The sequence below is a fragment of the Lactuca virosa genome, chromosome 5, assembly GCF_052849685.1.
Source record: "Lactuca virosa cultivar CGN04683 chromosome 5, Lactuca_virosa_CGN04683_v6, whole genome shotgun sequence".
Lineage (NCBI taxonomy): Eukaryota > Viridiplantae > Streptophyta > Magnoliopsida > Asterales > Asteraceae > Lactuca > Lactuca virosa.
The window spans coordinates 356,735,208-356,759,669 of record NC_136430.1 but is presented as its reverse complement, the minus strand read 5'-3'; the positions used below and the strand labels follow the sequence as shown (position 1 = coordinate 356,759,669).

General features: G+C 34.9%; 2 protein-coding genes across 3 annotated transcripts; one reads left to right on the top strand and one right to left on the bottom strand.

Moving 5' to 3' along the window:
- The first annotated feature begins 16,161 nt into the window (after nt 1-16,161).
- LOC145116606 (protein ANTI-SILENCING 1-like) lies at nt 16,162-23,268 on the top strand. Of its 2 annotated transcripts, XR_013712218.1 has the most exons (13): nt 16,162-16,564; nt 16,970-17,052; nt 17,149-17,513; nt 17,600-17,768; nt 17,871-18,017; nt 18,090-18,196; nt 18,313-18,339; nt 18,491-18,583; nt 18,688-18,766; nt 18,840-18,930; nt 19,025-19,130; nt 19,255-19,371; nt 22,765-23,268. XR_013712218.1 is itself a non-coding variant. In XM_079052936.1 (11 exons), the coding sequence occupies exons 3-11, from the start codon at nt 17,151-17,153 to the stop codon at nt 19,047-19,049; spliced, it is 1,101 nt and encodes a 366-aa protein (XP_078909062.1). In that variant the 5' UTR covers nt 16,162-16,564; nt 16,970-17,052; nt 17,149-17,150; the 3' UTR covers nt 19,050-19,337. The 2 variants fall into 2 exon arrangements, 1 of the variants encoding a protein (XP_078909062.1); XM_079052936.1 differs by lacking the exon at nt 22,765-23,268 and having other exon boundaries at nt 19,025-19,337.
- LOC145116607 (putative histone H2A variant 3) lies at nt 19,503-20,341 on the bottom strand. The gene is made up of 2 exons (XM_079052937.1): nt 20,081-20,341; nt 19,503-19,942 (listed from the first exon to the last, which is right to left on the bottom strand). The coding sequence occupies exons 1-2, from the start codon at nt 20,189-20,191 to the stop codon at nt 19,646-19,648; spliced, it is 408 nt and encodes a 135-aa protein (XP_078909063.1). The 5' UTR covers nt 20,192-20,341; the 3' UTR covers nt 19,503-19,645.
- Nucleotides 23,269-24,462: the final 1,194 nt, after the last annotated feature.

The following is a 24,462-nucleotide window of genomic DNA, read 5'->3' as shown; positions in this document are numbered from 1 at the left end:
AGTTACAAAAATAAAGAAAAGTTACATTCTTTTATTAGTTTAAAGTCTTCCATAACTTGTCCTCAAGTTATGGAACTTGAAGAGTTTTTTTTTTTAATTAAAACTACTTTAAACACATAAGTTATGGAATTAATTAGTTTTGAATATTTTCAAAACTTGCCCTCAAGTTTTGGAATTTGTAAAGTTTTCCCCATGAATACTTTAATTCCAAGTTAGCCCTTAGAATTTTAAAAGTTAAAATTCAACCCTTATACTTTATAGTATTATAAGTTAATAATAAATATATGTATAAGAGCAAGTCAGTCTTACCGTTAGTAGGCCTCATTCACGAAGCCCGTCTATAAGGGGGGTATAAGGTTACTGCCTATAAAATGACAGTTTAATGGGTGTCCACTCTCACCCACCGCTTCCTTGACTGGTGGAGGGTCGTTAGCCGAACGGGTAGGACAAGGACTATAATTCTCCCTTCATTAAAAGTATTAATAATAAATACTAAGTAACTAAACTTTTTATAAATTCCCAATCTTAGTTACTTAGGAAAAGGTGAATAAGGTGCTAATCCATGAAATTACACTTTGCACTTTGTTTAAACCGTTAGTGAAGCGTGTGTGGTTAACCGGCACACTAACCTGGATTTAACAAAGTAGGCAAAGGGTAACTTAATATTTATCATAGTATCGGTGGAGCTCGTGTGGTTAACCGGCACATCGATTGAGGGGTAAATATTAAGGGTACCAAGTATATTTGCATGGTTACTTCACACCTTGTTTTGTGATCCTCGGCATCCCAGTCACAAAACCTGAAGGGCACACTCGAGATTGAAACATGCCATTGAAAAGTTCAATGAATCTCAAAAGAATCTAGGAGTTTCAAAACCAATTAAAACCTAATAATACATTTCGTTTATCTTGGTGGAAATTGGTGAATCGTCATTCACCTACCTTCAAATATTTTATAGCTTGGATTACGGCATCCCTCTTCCAAGTTATATAATTGTTTGTTGGGTCCTAGCCTTAATATATCATATTGGGTGTTATATTAAGGACTTAAATCAACTTTACGTGAATTTCTCCCATTGTTGATGTCTGGTTTAGACAACAATGATCTTCCCAAACCAAGCATAATGAATATGACTTCCTGAGTTTGGCTCATGGAAGTCATACTTCTCTTCCTCCACCTCCTCCAATTATTCTCCCTAACCCACAAGTTCAAGGTCACTCAAGCCCTAATGGCAAGCAAGGTCTATGTGTGATCACATCTTAGAGATGAAGTCATATATTGACAAGCCGGGAGAGTTGGGTGTCAAAGTCTTGAGAAAGTTGGATGTTCAATCACTTTCTAAGTCACATAGTGAGTTCCTTTGGGACTACTATGAAACAGAATATGACATGAACCTTAATGATCATATCTATTTGCTTGGTGCTACTGAATCAGCAATGATTTGGAGGACCAGTAAAGCAAATTTGATTAGAAGATCAACTTCCTAAACTTCTATGGACTTTGAAAATGGTAACATTGGATATCCAGAAAATCTTTCGCTTCCCAATGGAAAGGGATTGGCCATAGTCAACTCGGTTGACCAAATGGTAAAGAGAAAGGCAAGTCTGTGATAGTCCAGTACACCATTCCCAAAGAGTCCATATGTTTCTCTTTCCAAAGGAAGGGGCATTGATTGCGAAGCTGCCTATTTACCTGAAAGATCATAAGGTTGATCAATTCAAGAAGTTTGACTCTTCTTCAGGTAAAAGTCCATTATCTAACTCTGTTAAGTTTCTATTATGAGATTCTCATTACATGATGTGACTGGGAAATCCAGAAAAAGCATTCTCTTCCCAATGGAAAGGGATTGGCCATAGTCAACCCGGTTGACCAAATGGTAAAGAGAAAGGCTAAGTCTGAGATAGTCCCATTACCAAAGGGTCCATATGTTTATTTTGCCGAAGGAAGCGGCGTTGATTGCAAAGCTGCCAAATTTACCTAAGGATGTTAAAGTCAATAAGTTTGACTCTACATCAGGTAGAGCCCATTATCTAACTCTGTTAAGTTCTATTCTGAGATCCTCATTACATGATGTGACTGGGCCATATGTTGATGTTTTAAGAATCAAAGAATAGAGAGAAATCTTAAAGGAAGTATATGCTGATTCTGATCGCGAAGGTGGATTTCGATCGCATCAGAATTTTGAGCAGTTGCTTAAGAAGTTATGATATATTGCTAAGGAATAGATAACAACAATTTTCCATGTGGATTGTAAGGATAAGTTTTTCCGCAAAGTTTTAAAATAAAAGAAAATTGTTTAATTTTATTTATTTGAAGTATCCTTACAATGGCATTTGTGGAAAATTGTTGCTTATATGATTCCACTGACAGCAATATTGGAAAATGGATTTGATTCTTTCATTTGTGGTAGTGTCTAAATTTACCAAATCAGGAAAGTTCCTCATCGCCCAAGTTTCAATTGGACCGAAACTTGGAATCATGCAAGTTGAATAGTATGATGAATGAGAACTTTCAAGCATTGGAAAATCAAGACTAATTACTTGTTCACATGGATGTGTGAGTCAAGTGAAGGACTAAATGGATCGAGTACACATTCTTGTGTACTGGTCATGTCCACCACAAAGCTCGTTAAGACTATTTGATTTACTAAAGTTTAGTAAATATGGTTATACTTACAAGTTTAAGTATAATTCTGAAACATTGGAAAAGTCTCAATGTATGGCAGAACGAATGGGAAGAATCAAATTAGGCAGAAAGATAAAAGTTTCTCAAATCTGAAAAGATGGGAGAGTACTTTAGTATCATGTTTGTGATCATCTTAATGATTTAGAAATCATATCACAATTAGTCCTCTAAAGGTCATCTTAGTGCATTCTTATGACTAAGAAGAGGAGTCATGAATTGTTGAAATGGTTAGATCAGGAAGATGAGTCATACTTCGTTCCAAAACAATTCTTAGAGTCATACTCCAAGATTGTAACTTGAGTGACATGTCTTAAAGAAAGGTTTAAAACACTTGTCAAATGTAAGAGTAAAAGTGTCCTACTCTTGTACATTTGAAATTGGTAAGTTGTGATGTTTTGGATAAAACAAAGACCAACTAAGGCCAATTGTGTGAAGTGTTTGTCTTGATAAAGAATCCACACTATCTCTTGAATATTTGGCAAGATAGTCTTATATGTCAAGAGGATAGTGGGAGTCTTAAAGATCCTAAAAAGAATTTCAAGAACTAATCAAGAATAAAACCTGAGGTTCTTCACTAGCACACGACTTGAGGTTTATAACCTATCGTGTTGACATATTCTGTGCCCATTCCAGTTAAAGTTGGCTTTGCATAGGAGTTCTGAAAGTTCTCAATTGGTTGCATAACAACTTGGAAGCAATGGCAGACCCTGTACTGCCAGGTGGCAAGAAGTTAAGATTGCATAAGTTCAGTCCATATGAGTTTGGATTTGTCATTATCCTTGTCTTGTGACTATGGTTTTGACGATTCACATGGATAAGAACACATACACCATAAAATCTAAGGGTCATAAGGTTTCTCTCCGATTCATGAAAATGATGGTGAGGAAACACTTCCACCAAGTAGATTTGAAGCAGATGGCAAAAGGTCTAAACAATTGAGACTATGATTACGACATCCCTTTTCATAGTTCTGAAAATGTTTAGACACACATGCATGCTATCTAAGGAAAGGTGTATGATTTTGATAAAGTTTTATCAAAGCATCTCGTATCAGAAATCTGAACTTTGGTAAGAAAGTCAATAAAGTATTGATTTCTAGAAGTCCAGCTGATTTCTGAGTACATGTCAAAGCTAGTGGGAGCATAAGTGTTATGCTAATAATCATCATGTTAGTGGGAGCATGATGATTATTGTTAGTGTTGCAAGTTAGCAATGTTAATTATAGAAAACAAAAGTTTCAATTCGTGAGGCTGCAGGGATTGAAAAAGTTGTTTTGCTATAATTAAAGGAGAGGATATACTTCAATTCAGTTGTAAAGGCTTAGATTGAGACCTTAATCATCTTTAGTCAAGAATATATATATATATATATATATATATATATATATATATATATATGAATTTCATGTTGGATTGGTTCAACTTAAGGAAATTCTATATATTGCGTTCTCAAAATTCGATTATGATTACGGCATCCCTCTTCATAGTCAAATTTTGAAAACATGGCAAATAAAAATATTGCAGCAAAAGACTGGTCTAGAATCATGTCTTTATGTGAGACATCATGAATCGTGTACCGTTTGCTTTGGGTACAGGATCGATTGCATGTGCTATAATATTTGTCATTTCTAAATTTTTCCAAATGCCCAGAGGTATTAAGAAGGGAAAAGGTCTAGAATTGGATATGACTAAAATGATTAAGCAATTGTCGACGACAATCTGAGGTTTACCAAAGATTGGTTGCTCAGGGACAGTTGGAAGTATAGTGCTAATTTTGGAAGGACCATATTGACATATTCTGAAAAGAGGCATCTCTTATTCAGAAGTGATAGTCAAAATGAGAATATGGAGTTGCCTCCATAGGTGGAAGTTATCTGTGTAAGATTAGAAAACTTAATGCAAGAAGCATGTCCAAAGCAATGTACTTTGAATATGAGACTTAGTTTCCATGGAGTTGATCTCCATTGGAATACCTTATAATGACTGTTGACAAGTCTTTGTGACTTTGTACATATTCATTACAGGAGGGTCAGTGCATATAAGTTTAAAATCTAAACAGATTTCGATAAATGATAGGAATTTGAAATTCTCACATTTTTCGATAAGGATTTGGGAGTGTGAAATTAGAATCATTGAAATTATGTTCAGTTGGTTTATTTCACAAAGTAAGGATCATAGACAAACATAGAGTGCATACTTGGTGTATGGCAAAGCTATTGTTTAAGAAAAACATAGTGTACATGCTTGGAGCATGTGACAACTAGTGTTTTTAATTCAAGTATAAAGTTGATAAAACCGAAACAATGAATAATGAGTAATCAGTATGGTGATAAATAAAAGTGTTTATTTATATTCATAGGGTTTGATACCATATTTGATTCATTTATTCTTGTGTTTCACTTTGCATGTTTTGACTTCCAGAATAACTAAGTCGCTCTTCCTGAATGATTAAGTTATTCAAACCATCCACAGTCTGTCATATGTTGGAAGTAGATATGAATCAAGACTGTCATGGGTTGGTTTGTAGAGGTCCAAGTTGGTGGACAAAGTGGTGCTACAACACTCATGAGTTCTCATAAGTTCTGAGTATTGGATTCAACCCACGCTCATTTGAATCACTTCATGGATTTTATCACGAGTGATCATGAGACGATAATATCTTATATTCTTCAAACCTAGAGATATGAGTCGTTACTATGAGTTGGCTGTACATTGATTGCACGAAAACGCATTCGGTAACTCGATGTTATAAAACGTGCCTTTGTGTATGCTTCAACAAGTAGTAGAACAAGCCATATGAGTCGAAGTTTATCCATTCCTTTTACCTTCGGGATAAAAGCGATATCTGTGGGCCCCTCGATGATTTAAAGATGATACATGTGAGTGCTTGGCCAAGCCAGGACTGATTTGATTTGTTCAATCAGTCAGTCATCATGAATCGGAAATCGGGAAACAACAAATGGACAGAGAGAATGATTGATAATCCATGTCTCAGTCCATATGATATCTAGAATGGAGGAATATATGATCCCTTATCTAATGGACAAGTCATTGACAAAGGTCAGAGTTCATCGACAAGGTCAGAGTTCGACAGAAGCTTTTGAGAGCTACGATTGCTGATCGGTTCCTGAAGTCATACGCAATAATAGTTTTAGACTTATCCAAGTGGGAGACTGTTGGATTAATGTCTAAGTCCATAACTATAATTGGTAAGACTTGACCCGACCCGGCATGGTCCATTTGGGTTGCATGGCATCATGCATTTGGATAGACTATAATGAGAGAAATAACACTTAAGGTTGGTTAATATATTATAAGTTCTAATATATTAATAAGGTTATTTAATTAGTATTGATCAAGAACTAATTTGGAATTAATTAAGTGATCAAAAGGAGACTAATCAAATATGTGGGTTGATTGTGTAAATCATTCATTCTTATATATGTGGGCTTGTGATCCAAGATTTCTTATGTTGGACTAAGTCCATGGGGTGACCCATGGATACTCCATGGAGGTTAAAATCCATGGAGCATAAGGAATGGGTAAAGTTATGAGTTACATGGTGTAACCCTAATAGCCACCATATAAAAGAATCCCATGGCTCAAGAAATCGTGCACTAATGTGTGAATATGAGGGCTAGACGATTTCAAGGAGTGTTCCATTTCTCTCAAGTCATTCCATGTGCATTTGGTGTTGTGTGAACCATTTGAGGTGTCACACTTGGGGCACTAGGCACTCAAGCTTCATGGAGACAAGCTACATCAAACAAAGGTATGTATTCTATCCATTTGATTACCCAAGTATCAAGTATTGTATGCTAGATAGGGTAATACCTTGGAAAGTTCATAATTGCATGTATAATAGAGAAAACATAGATCCAAGGTATTTAGGGTTGTATGTGCACCATAGGATGTTGTAGTATACTAAAACCCAACAAAGACTGCTTTCCTTAATGAGAAGTTGGCTGAGGATGTTTACATGAATCAGCCAGAGGGTTTTGTTGATGCAAAGTTTCCCAATAGAGTGTGCAAGCTTGAGAAATCCATTTATGGATTGAAACAAGCATCTCGCAGTTGGAATCTTTGCTTCCATGAGAAAGTCAAAGAATTTGGTTTCTCTAGAAGTGAAGATGAGTTTTGTGTGTATATCAAGGCTAGTGGGAGTATAGTAACTTTTCTGGTGTTATATGTCGATGACATATTACTCATTGGTAACGACGTTCTAACCTTGAGAGATGTTAAGTCTTGGCTTGAAAAGTGTTTTGCCATGAAAGACCTTGGAGAAGCTGCCTATATTCTTGGGATTAGAATATTGAGAGATAGAAAGAAGAGACTAATTGGACTTAGTCAGAGCACATACTTGGATAAGGTACTAAAGAGGTTTAGTATGGAAAATTCCAAGAAGGGAGAGCTACCTATCCAGAGCAATACCAAATTGAGTAAGACTCAATGCCCGAGTACAGATGTTGAAATAGATGACATGAGTCATGTACCTTATGCTTCCGCTGTCGGATCGATCATGTACGCTATGACATGTACTCGCCCTGATGTGGCATTTGCTTTGAGCATGGTCAGTCGTTATCAGGGAAACCCAGGTAGAGCTCATTGGATAGCGGTTAAGAATATACTCAAGTATTTGCGAAGGACAAAGGACTGGGTCCTTGTGCTTGGTGGCAATGATACTTTGAGAGTAGATGGTTACAGTGACGCCAGCTTTCAGACGGATAGAGATAACTTCCGTTCTCAGTCAAGCTGGGTATTTTTACTGAATGGAGGAGCAGTTACTTGGAAGAGTTCCAAGCAAGATACGGTGGCTGATTCTACTTGTGAATCAGAGTACATAGCAGCGAGTGAAGCGTCGAAAGAAGCAGCCTGGTTGAGGAACTTCATCGGAGATATCGGAGTTGTTCCAACCATCCAGGAGCCTATAGAACTGTTCTGCGATAATGAAGGAGCGGTTGCCTTGACAAAGGAACCGAGAGATCATGGTAAAACCAGACATATCGACAGAAAGTACCATTTCATCAGACATAGAGTAGAAGAAGGCCATCTTATAGTAAAGAGGGTGTCATCTGAAGATAACCCAGCAGATCCCCTCACAAAGGGTCTGAGTAGGGCTAAGCATATTCAGCATGCTCGGAGCATAGGACTGAAAGATGATATTAGTTTTAGTAGTTAGATTAATTTTGTTCTGAAACTTGTAACAAAGTAAATGTAATTGACTTTTGGTGATTAAATAATAAAGTATTATTTATAAGTTTGGTTACTGCCTTTTGTCGATTGGTTGTTATTGTGTTTCATATTTTGCATGTTTTACTTCCCGAATAATTTAATTATTCAAACTCCACAGTCGCTCGTACTTTTGGAAGTAAGTAGTGAATTAAGACTGTCATGAACTAGATTGTAGATTGTCTGAGGATAGACATGGCAATAGAATTGCTGCAATGTTCATGAGTACTCAGAAATTGAGATTTGAGTATTGGATAAACCCTTGCTCAGAGTATCACTTCATGGAATTCATCACGAGTAATACTGAGACGATAATATCTTATAATCTTGAAACGAAGATATATGAGTTGTAATTTACAAAGTCGGTTATACATTGGTAATACGAAAACGCATCAGTAACTTGGTGTTATAAAACGTATTGTCATGTATAATTTGATGAGTAAAAGATACAAGCATATGAGTCAACGTTTATTCCTTCCTTTTGCCCTAACCGGAAAAGCGATATCTGTGGGCCCCTCGATGATTTGGTGTTGACTTATATGTTGGGCCCAGCCAGGACTAAATTGATGTGTTCAATTGGAAGTCCTACATCATCACAAATCAGGAATCGGGAAACATAGATTCTGGACAAAGAGATTGATTACATTCCATGTCTTTTGTCTAGGGATATGTAGCAGAACGAAGGATTATATGATCACTTATCTTAGGACACGTAACTGACTGGGTCAGAGTTCGGCAGCAGCTTTTGGAAGCTACAATTTGCTGGTCGAATTTAGAAGGCATACTAGCAATTATAGTTACAGACTTATCCAAGTGGGAGACTGTTTGATTAGGTGTCTAAGCCCATAACTATAATTGGTATGTACTTGAATTGATAGCAGCACAGTCCTTTTGGGTTGCCCTCAACCTAGCAACTGGACAAGGAAATTATGAAAGGAGAGATATTAATTTATAAGATTAATAAATTAATATAAATGATTTATTAATATGTTAAAAGATTAATATATTAATTAGAAATCATTATGTTTAATTAATAGTTAGCCAGAAATTAATCAGAATTAATTTTGGGGTTAAAAGTATTAATTATAAAGTGCAGGGACTAGTTTGCAATTATCAGATAGTTGACTGGAAGGCTCCAGAACCTCCTTGGAAGGAGGTGGACGAAATCTATAGGGGAAACCCTAAGGATTTCGTCCAAGGGGGCTTTGGATAAGGCCCTTGGGTTTGCTTAGGCCCTAAGCAAAGGAGCATTAGGGTTTTCCCAAAACCCTAGATCCCTCAGCTATATAAGGAGCCTCCCAGCTCTCAAAATTGGTCACCACTTCTGGGAAGAAACCCTAGGCCGAAATTGCATACTCTCTCTACCCTCTCTCCTCCAAGTTTCCTTCTTGCTAGTTCTTGGGTGTGATTCCATTAGAGGCATTACATTTGTGGTGCTAAGCTTCCAAGAAGATCAAGATCAAGATCAAGGGAATTATCAATTGTTTGCTATAACAATTGAAAGGTATGTAACTCCTAAACCCTAGTTTACTATTTTCGAAAATAGCCTCCTCCTCTAGGGTTCTTGTTTTGCAATTCAAAGTTGTATGTTCAATAGTTAAAACATAGATCCAAAGTAGGTTGCATGTGAACTTAGGAATTGTTTTCTGGTTTATTTGTTTTACCTAAAACCCATCAATTTACATGAGACTAGAATTTCCTGGCCAAAATGCTAGTTGTGACAATATTCTTATAAATGAATAATTACATTCTAAAATACTTGCTTCAGCTAAAGACCTTACATCTTATTAGGATGTCTAAAAATTTCAAAGCTATTTTGACACAATAGTAAATTTGTCTTTGCTTAAGGTGAGCTTTCAAATGTTGTGATAAAATTTTGTTATATATAATAATCTGTATTATGCAGATATGAAGATCAACTTCTTAAATATTACTTTTCTTACTACTTTAGAGGAAAAACTTCCTCAAAGTCTATACGTTAGGTAAAAGGGATCGATATTGAATATAACGCAATAAGTAGTGTACTTTGTCGTCCATCCATTTCTTTTATATCAAAAGAGTTTAGTATCTTAAAATAGACTTGCAGCAAAGATAAGATCAACTAGGGTACTATATTTGGTTGTTCTTCATGGATTGCATCTATGCATTCGTGGTTATCATACTCTAATTTTGGTATATATGTATATAAAACAAATTACTATAAACATTTTAATTCAAATTCTATGAATAGAAACAATAAATTTGTATTTCTTGTTTTGATTTGGGAATTATGCTAGAATAATTAAATGCTTTGTGGTTTTACGTTGCGCTTCTACAAACCAGTGCATAAGCCGAACATGTTGTCTGCTAGTAACTATTAAAGGTGTAATATAGTTTAGTTCTTGGATTACTACATGGTCTATTAAGCTCCCACTAGCTTATTGTAAAAGAGATCTTTCTCGAGCTACTCATCGTTTCAAACGTCAAAATAGTTTTTTCATTGGTGGAGTTGCATGAGAGAGTTTCTGGTATATACTAGATAATGTAGGAATTGAAATAGCTATATGTCTAACATGGGTTTCGTAGTTCTAAATTCTCAACTAAGATAGTTTTGGGTAATCTTCCCGAACTCAATAATTTTATGGTGTCTTAATTACCTTAATTAGTTTCAAACATATAAAATATACCTCACCCTATAAGGAAAATATCTAATATTTAAGATAGACAAACTGTAATATTTAGATACATTGAACATGTACATAATATCAAGCTCTAACTTCAATGGAATCCGAGACATTATTTTGTACTATAAAGGGAACGTTTGGATCATCGTTATGTGGACATGTAGCAAGACAAATATGAGTTACATATTATATGTAACAACCCAAAAACAATACTAAATTTTTTCGTTTAAAAACCATTAGTTTTCATTCATTGATTGTATCAAAGCCATCATTCATTACAATATTCCAAAACATCAGAGTACAATACATCAAGTGCGAAAATCATGTGGGGAGGATGTTATGCCATCACACCCGACTCTTCCCTTTTGAACTGGAAGTACCTGAAACCATAAGCATAAACTGTAAGTATAAATCTTAGCGAGCTTCCCAAATTACCACATACAACATACATATCATATAATAGCACATGGCTGTGTCAGGTCCGTATTAACCCCCGGGTCCGTATCAACCCAAAATAACAACATATAGTTGTGTCGGGTCCGAATCAACCCTCGGGTCCGTATCAACCCAAAATAACAACATATAGTTGTGTCGGGTCCGAATCAACCCCCGGGTCCGTATCAACCCCGATTCTGTAATGACTCCGAGCTCATATAGCTCAATACATAAATCATGCAAGCACACAAACAAAATCATACGATAACATACAATTCTACTCATACGATACAGTGGGTCAGCCTTGGTGCCTTCGACCCACTTAAGGTGGTAGGAAGACTCACCTCACAGACAGACGAAGAGCTGAACTGACACATTGCTCTGAAATCCTCACTACCGGTCACCTTTACGAACAACAGTAACCAAAACTCTGAAAGGACAACTCAAATGCCTTGGAGTACCTTCTAATCACAAAGACTAAGTTTGGTACCAAAAGGAAACAACTTGATCAAAAACTAGATCCAAGAGATTTCTTCATCAAGTTTGAAACTTTTTACCTCCACAAGGTGCACAATGGGGACAAAATGTTGGATCCAAAGCCTTGAGTGAAGCACCACCACTTCAGTGCTCTTCCTTCTACTCCAAAAGCTCAAAATGGCACCAAAAATGGCTCAACAAGCTTCACAATGCACAAACACTCTTTAGGGTTTGGAAATGAGGAGGGAGGCTGAAGGTAAGAAGGTACATGAGGCCATAAAATGTGTTTAAATAGGGTCCAAACCCTAAAATTTAGGGTTTGCACCCTGGGTGCGTATGCCCTGCGTACATGCGTACGCACAACGTTTTAAGGTGCTCCGGAGTACACCCTGCGTAGGAGGGTGTACGCCCCGCGTACTCTAGAGGACTTTGAATTTACGAATTTGCCACCGGGAACTAAACTTGCAAGTTAAACATAACTCAAGGGTTAAAACAAATACCTAAATTCTAGGTGTTACAATTCTAGGGCCATGATGATATTTTGTGAACAATACAAGAAAAGTTCAATGATCACATGTGTACAAAAAAATATAAGTGACTAAATGTGTGTACATAAGCAAACAAATGTTGGACTTATAAGGTCGAACAATATAGGTGTGGTGGCTGCCATCAACGTCTGATGTGGCTGCAACTGTTGGCAGAAAACATCTCCCCCCACTAGCCACAAAGTTCATAGGCATGCAAAACTGATAAATTTGTGCAGTTGAATTTGTGGTTGCATCTCATCCTGATCCTTATATTTCCTCTCTTTTCCTTACCATCAACACCACACAATGATGGAGACATCAACACCACAGAGTACAACCTAAGTCATTATCCCCAAAAACTATCTAAAATAACTTTTAAATAAAAAAATTAAAAGTTTATATTTTGTTAAAAAACTATATATTTTACAAAAAGGAAGTATCTAACCACAATTTAATGTGTATTTGAATATAGTAACCAAAAAATTTTGTTCCTTTTTTTTTAAACAAAAATAACCACTTAGTCCGGAATGAGCATTCTAGATTGAAAAAATAATTTTATAGACAAAAAATTCATTTCGGACTAACGTTTCGGAATTCCGGACCAACATTCTGGATTCCGGACTGAAATTTCGGATTTTGAAAAATAAACACCAAAATTTCAATAACAGGTCTGAAATCCGATGAACAATTCCGGAATTTCGAGAAAAAATTTGTTTTTTACTTAAATCTCACAAAAAGTTAAACAAACATAATAATTATGAAATATATAAGATAGTATGACATAAAATCATGTATTTTATTGAAAAATGGTGGCATAAAATGATTAAACAATTTGAAATAGACATTTCAAACATAAATAAAGAGATTTCTTTGGAAAAAACCAAAACTGAAGTCCGAAATTTAAAGATCAAGTTCGGGATGGAACATTTGCGAGTAAATAATCATTTTTCTAAAAACTGAAAAAAAAATGTTATTTAAAATTAAATGTCATTTAAAATGGTTAATTTACTCAATTTTCTAAAAAATCAAAAAATAATCATTAAACCATTGAACATATTACATATGTTTATCGATTTATTTATGGAAAACTCTATTAAAGTCCTAATATTTTACCATAATTTACGAATAAGTTACAAACTAAAATTTATTTACAAAAAAACTTGAATTACAGGTAAAAATGACGATTTTACATTTTTTTGTCGGTTTACCGATTTCAAAGTTATCATTTTTTCATTAAAATCTCATTCTTTTACCAAAATTTACAAATAAGTCACAAACTAAAATTAAATGATGATTTGACCTTTTCCCTCCTGTAACATATATTTTACTGGTTTCATTGCTGACCTAAATGCCTAGTCATTAAATGAGCTGATGAGATGAATATGATGAGTTATATAATGTTACGTTTACCGTAAAACTTGATATCCATCTCATCAGCTCGTTTAATGACTAGGCGTCACAGTCAGCAATGAAACTGGTAAAATATGTGTCGTCGGAAAAAAAAAAGATGAGAAATGAGCTTATGAGATGAATACGTTGAATTACACAAGATTAGACAGACAATTTGATTTTTTATAAACTTCAAAAATAAGGAAGTTGTTACTAGTTTATGTAATTATTGCAGTCTTCGTTGGATCATATTCCAAAAAAATACAATGCAACATGATATCAAATTTTACGGTAAACGTAACATTATATAACCTAATATATCCATCTCATCAACCCATTTAATGACTAGACGTCCAAGTCAGCAATGAAACTAATAAAATGTATGTTACATGTAGAAAATGACCAAATCATCACTTAATTTTAGTTTGAGACTTGTTCGTAAATTAAGGTAAAATAATGAGACTTTATTGAAACCAAATTAACAGATAAACCATAAAAAAAAGAGATGAAATCGTCATTTTTTATCCATAATTCATGCAAAAACAAATTTTAGTTTAGGAGTTGTTCATAAATTTAGATAAGAGTAAATTACAGAAATGGTCCTTGTGGTTTGGTTAGATTCTCAGGTTTAGTCCAACCTTTGAAAAACTGATAGATTATGTCCTTGTGGTTTGGAAAAATAACATTGTTAGTCCTTTTAGTGGACACTGTTAAGAAGTGGATGTTAAGTCCAAGTAAAAGACCAATATACCCATGATTTTTTATTTTATGTTATTTGTTTTATTTTATAAACAACAATGACCAAATATGTAATAAACAAATAAAGGAATAAAAAACCTAAATTCTAATCCATCATCCATCGTCCCACTACAACTTAAGTATGACAAAATTCTTTCCCACCAAAAGCCTAATCATCGTCGACTCCATCCAAAAATCAACTTCAATATGGAGGAAATGGCATCACCATGCTCGCTTCCTACTTTTTCTGGCCGCCTCCCTCATCCCACCACCTCCCTCGTCTGATGGCCATCGTCCCTTCCGCCGATGGTGGTTTTCCTACAATTCTCCCCTCACCTCATTTTACTGCCATATCCATCAACGACATCATGTACCACCAATGCACACATCTTTCTGGCGCCTAACACCATCAACACTCATCTCTTCCGGTGACAACAATTCTCCCCCAACCTCTCTACTTTCGTTGTATCCTTATTCTCACGCCTCACTCTTTTGTGGTAATAATTTGATTGAACCTAAGTGAAATTTGGATGATATAGATTAATTCCTCGTTGAGAAATCCATATCAAACATAGCTTGCAAGTAATTGCACCATTAATGGAGATTACAGTTGATCAATTTTCTTTTTGGTTCTAAAAGGGTAAAACGTCCAAGATTTTTTAATTCTATGTTTCCGCATTTATTCAAGTGTTTTAGTTGGGATCAAAGTGTTACACACCTTATTTTCCACTTTTTCCCCTTTGTATGTTGATGCTTTAAGATAGATACAAGCATAATCAACTGAGAATTGTCTATTTTTCTTAAGTTTGATACATGTGACATGAAGCAATGAAGATGGTTGTGTAGCAAATCACATAAGAATATGGTTTCTTGTATCTACTTTTTAACTTTCTCCTTCTTCCCGGTCTAATTTTTGTCCTATGTTTGTACTTGAAATCACATAACATGTTTTGGCATCTAGTTCTTGGCTCGTCTTTGTGTAACAAATCTTTTAAGAATTCAGGTTTTTGGTTTGTATTTGGATTCATTGAAGTCCATAACATCCACTTCCAAAGTGTTGTGTGGATGTGGTGTTTTAATTCGATTTGATTGATTAGAGAAGCAGGTTGAAGGTTGAAGATTACCAAAGGAAGTTTTTAGATAAGTAAAACGGGGGTTAATCGGAAGAGCAACAATAAAGTAGAGGGTGATGAGAAGAAGAAATAGGGAGCAGAGTATGACCTTAAATAATAATAAAATTAAAAAGAAAATAATAAAAATAAAAAATTAGGGGTATATTAGTCATTTTACATGTTTTTAGTCTAACAGAGTTAGATTAGAGTTAGACAAAAGGACCAAAACTGTAATAATTGAAAACCACATGGATGCAACTTATCAACTTTTCAAAAGTTGGACCAAAACTGAGAAATTAAACAAACCATAGGAACCATTTCTATAATTTACTCTTTAGATTAAGTATTGAGAATTTAGAGGGTGTTTGGATAGAGAAAAAAAGGTGTTTATTGCTTATTGCTTATTCCCACCACAATAAGCTAAATTTAAATGTTTGGATAGAAATCCTTAAAAATCAGCTTATTGTGGTAGGAATAAGCTAAATAAGATGATTTTAATAAGCATTCCCCCCTTGCTTATTGTTTATTCCCACCACAAACACTTTTGCAAAAACTGTTTATTTCCAACGCAATAAGCTATAAGCTAATTTATCCAAACATTCCTTAAGGGGTGTTTAGATAGGAAAAAAATAGGATGCTTATTGCTTATTCCTAACACAATAAACTAAGTTTAAGTGTTTAGATAAAATTCTTAAAAATCAGCTTATTGTGTTAGGAATAAACTAATTTTAATAAGCATCTCCCCCCTTACTTATTGTTTATTCCCACCACAAATAAGCTAATAAACAATAAGCTAAACTAATTTATCCAAACACCCTCTCAATAACAATTATTTATTTAAGACGTAAAAGTAATTTGGATTTTATGGGGCCTCAAAGATTTTCATTTCACTAAAATCCCTTCTACATGACACGCTGACAGCACCATCCTTTCACCCTGGGAAGACAATGCAATGCATGGTCACGCAATTTTGTGAAAGAGTGTACGGCGGCGATTCTGTTCGATTCCATAGACTCGTAGCCTTTGGTTCTCATCCCTCCCTGGCGCATATTAGCAGTCATTTATCTTTTACTGTTTCCGCCATAGCCTCGTAGCCTTTGCTCCTTCCCCCCCTCAAAGTTATCCGATAACCATTTTACTTTTTGCTGTTTCCGCCATAGCAATATCACTGTGTCTGTGTTAATGATCAACATTTTCCGAGCGGCGAGTTCGGTATTTTTTTTTGACGCATTTGTGTATGATCAAGCATCTACCATCCGTTTTCTCTCACTAGATTTTAAATTTCCGAACGCCGAGTTCGAACTAGCAAGGTTATTGATCAGTCTATTTCTTATGCGTTTGTTTGTGATTACGCATCTCTAACTGTTTCCTCACACTAGATTTTAATTTTTTTAAACCGTCGATACAGATATCTAGGGTCTATAGCAGGGTCTTTCTTCTTGTTATGTTTCTTGTGTTTTCTCTCGCCAACCTGTTGTGAATGTGATTTAAGTTTTTCTCCCGATGCAGCATTTGTTTATGCTCATGCGTTTGTTATCTGTTTATTTTCTCACTGTAGATTTTGAATTTATTTCAGCGTCTAGGGTTTCTAGTAGTGGTTTTCATCGTTGTATCATATCAGTGCTGGTTTTTATCTTCTGTGTGATTTTTCTCCTGTTTTGCTTGAATAATCGTGATTTTTCATATCCAATTAACTACGCAGCGTTTTTTTGTAGATATTGAAAGCAGTTGATGATGCTAGTAAATAAGGTCGTTCGTGATTGAATTCTCATTTCAGGACTTTCTTCCATCCTAGCAGGTTGTTGATTTGTTGTTGATTCTCTTTTGGTGTTTCGCTTCTGGATATTACAGTTTCCAGATATGTAATATTCTTCCATTAATTTGTAATCTACAGATATGTCAGATCATATTAAAGGAAAGGCAAATGCATCTTCTGAGAATATCGAGTTCAAATGGGGGCGAAAGGAGCAAAATGATGGAAAGAAGCATGATAGGCAATATTATAGATCATTTACCTACGATGGTGTAGACTACTTCCTTTATGATTCTGTATACATATGGTGTGAAGGTCAACCAGAGCCCTATATTGGTAAACTTACTGAGATATATGAGACAAAACATCTTGAGAAGAAAGTGAAAGTTGTCTGGTATTTTCATCCCACACACGTTCAAAGGTATTTAAGAGGCACTCATACACTCAACAATGAATTATTCTTGGCTTCAGGTGTAGGTGAAGGTCTCTTAAATGTCAACCCCCTGGTAATCAAACATCATTTTTAAACTCTTCCAAATATGCCCTTTTGGCCTTTTTTCATCTTTACTAATTTGCAACTATCTCTTTCTAGGAAACAATAGCAGGGAAATGCGATGTTGTATGCACATCAAAGGACAAGAGGAACCCTCAAGCATCTATTGAAGAAGTGGAGATGTCTGATTATGTATTTTACAAGACATTTGATGTTGAAAGATTAATATTATCAGAAAGATTTCCCGATAAGATAGCTGGAGTTGAAGGTTTGTGTGAATTGTGATAACTTTATACTTTCTAAATTTGTTCATGTGATAACTTAATACTTTCTAAATGTCCTGAATCTTTTTGTTCCAATATGGATTCAGTTGGATTCTTCTTTAATCAGAGAAAACATTTGGAAATTGGCACTCCTCCAAAATCCAATTGGAACTCCAAAGTTGCAGGGAAATCAATTTCATCTTCCAAGTTTGAAACAGGTCACTGTTCTACTGCAGTAAAAGATGAAGAATCTGGTAATTTTAATAAATTTTGTTTTTTAGTCCAATAATTTTTTTTAATCACTTTTACTTGACCTATGTTTACAGATTTTAGGTTTCCTCGTGCAAATGCAACTGATTCTTGTCACTTGAACAAAAGGAAGCTGCAAGACTCTAAAGTTGAACCTGATAAGCCCACAAAAAGACCAAAATTGGTAAATCATTTAATATATATAAATGGTCTTATTTTCTTACTTTGGCATATGAATCATTCTTATTTTGAATTCATTAACTTTGAAGACTTAGATACTACGTATCCATGTGCATGCAGGATTCAAGCAATTGGTTCAAGGAACAAGTGAGTTATCTACTTATCTACAGTTTTTTTTATAGATTTATCATACACCATGGATTTTTTCTGCAATATGAAGTAATATAAACTGAAAAATGTTACAAAAAGACGCATAAATCTGAATTGAATAAGTTAATATTTTCATTCTTTTGAGCAGCCATGGGAGGAAAGGATGCAGATAGCCAATGAAACAGGCTCCCTTGTATTACTAGAGAATCTGGATCCATCCCTTACATCATTAGAAGTAGAGGCATGTTAATATTTTAAAACTATACTCTGTTCATACTTCATATGGTAATTTAATAATTTATCATTCCCAAATTTTCCACTTTTTTATTTTTTATTTTTTATCAGGATATAGTTTTGGATGCTTTTCATAAAAAGGCTAGTGCAAAGATGATACAACGTAACGCATATTCGAGTCCATACAATGGTATATAACCATTTGATACATGCAAGACAATATTTGTGCTTTGTTAATTGTTTTATTTATCTTTTTGTATTAGGACAAGCTCTTGTGATATTTAACTCAAAAGATGAAGCAGACTTTGCTATTTCCGAGTTAAAAACCAGATGTCTAATGCTTGGAGATCTAAGGTAGACTTTGCTCATTGTATTTTTTTTGCATCATGTTGATTTAATTATATTACATTTTCAATTTTGGTAACAAGTTTTGGGTTCACAATTTCAGACCCATTGTTGGTAGTAGACCTTAATTGAAGGAGACCGGTAAAAAATCAAGGTACTTTGGTCATTTAACAATAAAAACCATGAAACAAATGCGGTCTATGGATATGGTAATTTTAACCTTCTTTTACTTTACCCTATTATCTGAGAGCTTTTAGCTTTTTTGCTAAAGATTTCTAGTACTATCTTTCTAGATAAATCTAGAATCAACAGCCTTCCTTTTTTTGTGTGTAGAGAAATGCAGTTTCCACATCCCACTTTTCACAGCCAAATACCATTGAATTTGAGATGGCACTCGAGTGGTGCACACTGCAAATGAGGTGGAATTTCTGTTGGGATGCATTATACAAGGTAACCATCACATTTCATTCTCTATTCTCTATACATTCAAACACTAATAAATAGTAAATTTTCTTATATATATATATATATATATATATATATATATATATATATACCCTTCTATCCTTCCAGCATCAAGGTAAAGAAATTGCCGACCTTAAAAAACAACTTTCCAACCACAAGGACTAAACATGTAAAAATTCCAAATCACCACAAACACAAGAGATAGATAGAATTTCCAAGTTTTCAAGCTATTAACTATATGATATATTGTTTTAGTTTTTTACTCTTTGGAAGATTTGTTGATGAGTGACTTGTGAATGTGAGGAATAACTCCACCACCAGCAATCGTTCCTTTTATAAGTGTGTCAAGTTCTTCATCTCCTCTTATCGCAAGCTGTAAATGTCTTGGTGTTATACGTTTCACTTTCAAATCCTTGCTTGCGTTACCGGCTAACTCAAGCACCTCCGCCGTCAGATACTCTAGTATAGCCGCCGTGTAAACAGCTGCCGTTGCTCCAACTCTTCCGTTAGCAGCAACTCTCGTCTTCAGAAGCCGGTGAACTCGACCCACCGGAAACTGCACAGATCGCATAACAATCTAATTAAACAAACTCCATTCGTTTTTATCAGATCTGACTAAAGTCAACACAGTCTTCTCTCCGATTCTCCGTTTCCGTTCGCCGGTGAATCGGAGATTGAGGAAAGGAGAAGAAACCTGGAGACCGGCGCGTGAAGAGCGAGTGGTTGGCTTCTTCTTGTCTTTGTCCTTGTTGGATAATACGTTTGTTTTCCCCGTTAGCAAACCTTTTGCTCCTTTCCCAGACATTTTCCCGCCAAAATTTCAGAGAATATTTTCGGCCAATTACTGTTCCCGTTCGCCGGAGTTGATCTGAGAATTTAATCAGCGGATATGGAGAGTTGTCTTATTCAATAGGCATCGAAAAGAGGAGCCAGATCCTTTTGTCAGCCAATAGTCTTTCTTTTTTCTTTATCCTGTTGATGTTACTTGTTCATTTTAGCCCCTGAACTTTCATCAGCTTTTCATTATGGATCAGCTTCTTCTTAGATTTGTATAGTTTATCTTTTACTAGTTTGGTATGTTAATGCTTTTAGTTTGGTCATTTTTAGGAACCGATTTCATCTGATGCGAATCAAGTAAATCTATTCTGATTTTGATTTTCATATTTATTCGAATAGTTTGAAATAAGTTAAAATTCACGGTTCAATTTTTACTTAATATATAGCATTTCAAAAGTCCAGACATTTGAAGAAGATATATAGCTTTAGTAGTAACAAGTCGTATTGTCGAATGAGATATCACCAAAGTACTTTGATGTTCGTACATTTGGATATTCCAAACTCAAAAGTATAGTAACGGAGCATGTTCGGCTTGAGTAAATACAAGGGATCAAGCCCAATTTATTTATTTATTTTTTATTTTCTAATGACATAAAACTTGCCGTCATAAGATATTTGTACAAAGAAAAAAAAAACGCAAAATTATAAGTAGATAAGGATTCCTTTATACATGGGACATTCACATCCAAATTATTGGTGTATGTAATGTAAGATGTGGGATCCATATAAAGCTTCAACTCTTTCACTGTTTTTGTCTCAAAATGATGTTGGGTCACATGAAAATTGTTGGTGGAAAAACCGTCCCATAGCGTGCTTTAATTTAAAAACTGAGAAGCCAAAACAATTAAACTAACCCATTTGAAAGTAACAAATTAAAAGATATAATATGAAGTTTTAAATTTCATATGTTTACATTAGGGATGAGGTCGGTTCCGGAATTTAACTGAACCGACTCTAACTGAAAAATAAAAATTCAAAGAACTGAGAACCAAAAAATGGAAATTCAAGGGCGAAGCTGGAGTCGCTCTAGAATTACATGTATTAAGACATTGGTGGATATATAATGCTTGAAGTTATGTATATAGCTTAGTGGTACACAAAGTGAATAGGAAGAAATAAGCTTAACCGGACTAGTTAAAACCTAACTGAATTGGCAGTTAGGAACTAGTTTTTTATTAAATCGAAAAACTTTACCGACTTTTCTAAAGGACTGAACCGAACCGGTTTTATAATTCGAAAAGCCGATTTTTTTATTAAAATTTCATTTCAAAAAGACCGAACCGATTATAATCGAAACCAGTTTTCCTATACCAGTTTAAAGAAGACATTTTTTTTATCGGAACCGGTTTAAAACAGGTTTTTGTGCACTTTTAGTTTAGCTCAAAATGATAAAATCCATTTGGGGATCAAAGGTTATGAAAACTCAAAATTCTTTCATGGAATTTCAACAATAAAAATAAGACACGATACCATTTGTAATATTATGGGAGATGGAAAGTGGGGGACGAAGCATCTGTGAAATATGATTTTTTTTTCTCTAACTTTGTTATTAGAGCCCTCGGTATGCCACCTACCGCACACCGTCGTATGTGACGTGTCACCGCGGTGTGCAATAAAGACCGCTCTACCCCTAAAAAAGAAGTGGTATGAGTCCCGCACGAGATGGTTTGACCGCACCCAAATTCAAAGTTTTTTACCCTTTTTTTGACCATTGGCAAACGACTAGAAATCTATATTTTTTTTTTCAAAAAACACTATAAATTCACAACTATTAATCATATATTTCATACCTAAACCTTTTTCAATTCATACCACATTTCAAACCCGTGCATTCTAAAAATGAATCCAGACAACTCTCAATTTACCGCTCGTAGCAAATCGCATGCAAATGTTCCTCCATTGGAATCATCCGTTTACCGACCACAAATTGATACGTCTACGATTTCGCCCCGACCCCAACCCCAAACCCAACAAATTTAATACCAACAAATACCACAACAATATTACACGATGCAACCTCTTAACCCACCCATGTTTCAAAAAAATTCCCCTCTCCTCGAATACGTTCCTGAATTGGAAGTCAAATTTATTCGGGAAACCAAACCGGAGCCCGAACCCCAAATTGTTTGGGAAACCCAACCCGAACCATGCAACCCCAAAAGACGAGGTAAAGGAAAAAGCATCGGGTCGAAAAGAGAAGACGATGTCTCAACAATGGCAACCGGACGAAGAGATGATTTTAGCGCAATCATGGATCGACATTTCAAAGGATTTTAAAACTGGAAATGGGCAAAAAAATGACCATTTTTGGTGACACATTATGCAACGATTTCCTAAATTTATGGGTCGTGACGATTACCACACTAAAGATGAACGTACTAGCAAGTTTCGCGAGATGAACAAATATGTCATAAAATTCAACAATATTTACAACAATTTGGTAATTCAACGGAAAACGGAGAAGGCGATAAACAATTTTTAGAGACGAACCTTAAAATTTTTCTTATTGATAATAATAAAAAGCGTTCAAGTTTCTAATAGATGTTTGGAGGTTTTTATCCACATTCCGAAAATGGGTAGAAGATTTTGGTAGCAAAGAAGATGGTTCGAAAAAACCAAAGTTTTCGAGACGAGTTACACTACTTCATCTGATGCGCGTTTTGGGGTTGATTTGAACGAAATGGATGAACTCGAGCTTGAAAAGGCAGTTTGACCGATGGGCCGAGATAAGGCGAAAAAGAGAGTCTCTTTGTCAAATACATCGGGAACGGGAAGAGGAGATGACATTCACAGAGTTGCTAGTAATTTCAAAATTTACAATTTGAATTTTGAAAAGGAGAAATTGAAGGAGAAAAAGAAAGCTAGAGAGGAGAAGCAAAAAAGTTGGGATATGAAATTTTTAACAAAACAATTGGATTACCTCACCGGAAACGAGCTCGATATGTTTTTCAGGGCTAGAGCGGACATCTTGAAAAAATATTACAAGTAGTGTTTTTATTTAATTGTCGTTTTTTATGTAATGTATTTATTTATTTAATTAAATTAATGAAGTTTTTTTCGTTTTATTAAATTATATTTTTTATTCAATTAAAAAAAGAAGAAATAAAATGGTAAAGTGAGGTATGACACCTTTCAGTTTTGTGAGACGAGGGAAAAATAAAGTGTCGATTACGTGACAGTGCAATAGTATGGTATGGTGTGGTATGATATCCACATATCTCAAGAAAATCTTGTGACATGTTATCGAAGAATCATTTTTGGCGGTTGGAAAACTAAAACCGGTGTGGGATTCTAGCCTTCTTGGATGAAATATCATTGGAACACGATGGTTTAACTTTTAATTTCATTAAAAGATTTTGGGAAATTGTCAACGAGGATGTCATTAATTTGGTTTGCAATTTCAAGAAAATCAAGCGTCTTAATGAATGGTTACAATCCTCCGTTTACAACTCTCATCCTTAAAGTTCAAGACTAGAAGTGCGTTTACAACTCTCATCCTTTAAGTTCAAGACTAGAAGTGTGTTAAAGATTATCAACCTATAAGCCTTTACTGATTGTCAATATATAATTATTTGCAAACTTTTGACTAACTAGTTATGTGAGGTTATTGGAGAAGTCATAAGCATCGAGCAATCAACCTTCATTAAAGGACGTCAAATTTTAGACAAACCCTTAATCTTAAATGAAATCATCGCATGACATAAAGATAATCAGAAAGAAGCATATGGTCTTAAAAGTAGATTTTGAGAAAGCTTATGATTCTTTAAGCTATGGTTACTTGGACACTGTCTTTCAAAAGATGGTGCTTGGGGTCAAATGTCGGGTATGGATTCATCTCTGTCTTAGCTCTTCGATGCCTTCTATTTTGGTAATGGTTTCCGGACTTGCCGTTTTTGTTGAAGAAATCTTCTTGCGTTCTTTCTTTGTAGAATCTTTCATCTACCATAATGATTTGATCCATATGAAAAAAAAAACTAGAAAGTATCTTTTGTTTGGAGAGTTTAGGATGTCCGAATCAAATTATGCTGTGAGAGGAGGTTCAAAAGTTTCTAAAGGAATATTATCTAGGTCGTTGAGTTTTTGGATCATTATATACCATGGATCTTGTAGATGAAATGTTTTAGTAATCGATTCTGCAATATTTTCTTTGACATAAAAAATAATGTTATTAAACACATTTTTATGTGAAAGCTCAGTAGAAGGAGACGATCAAGATCTTCATGTTTTTCTATTTGTGTT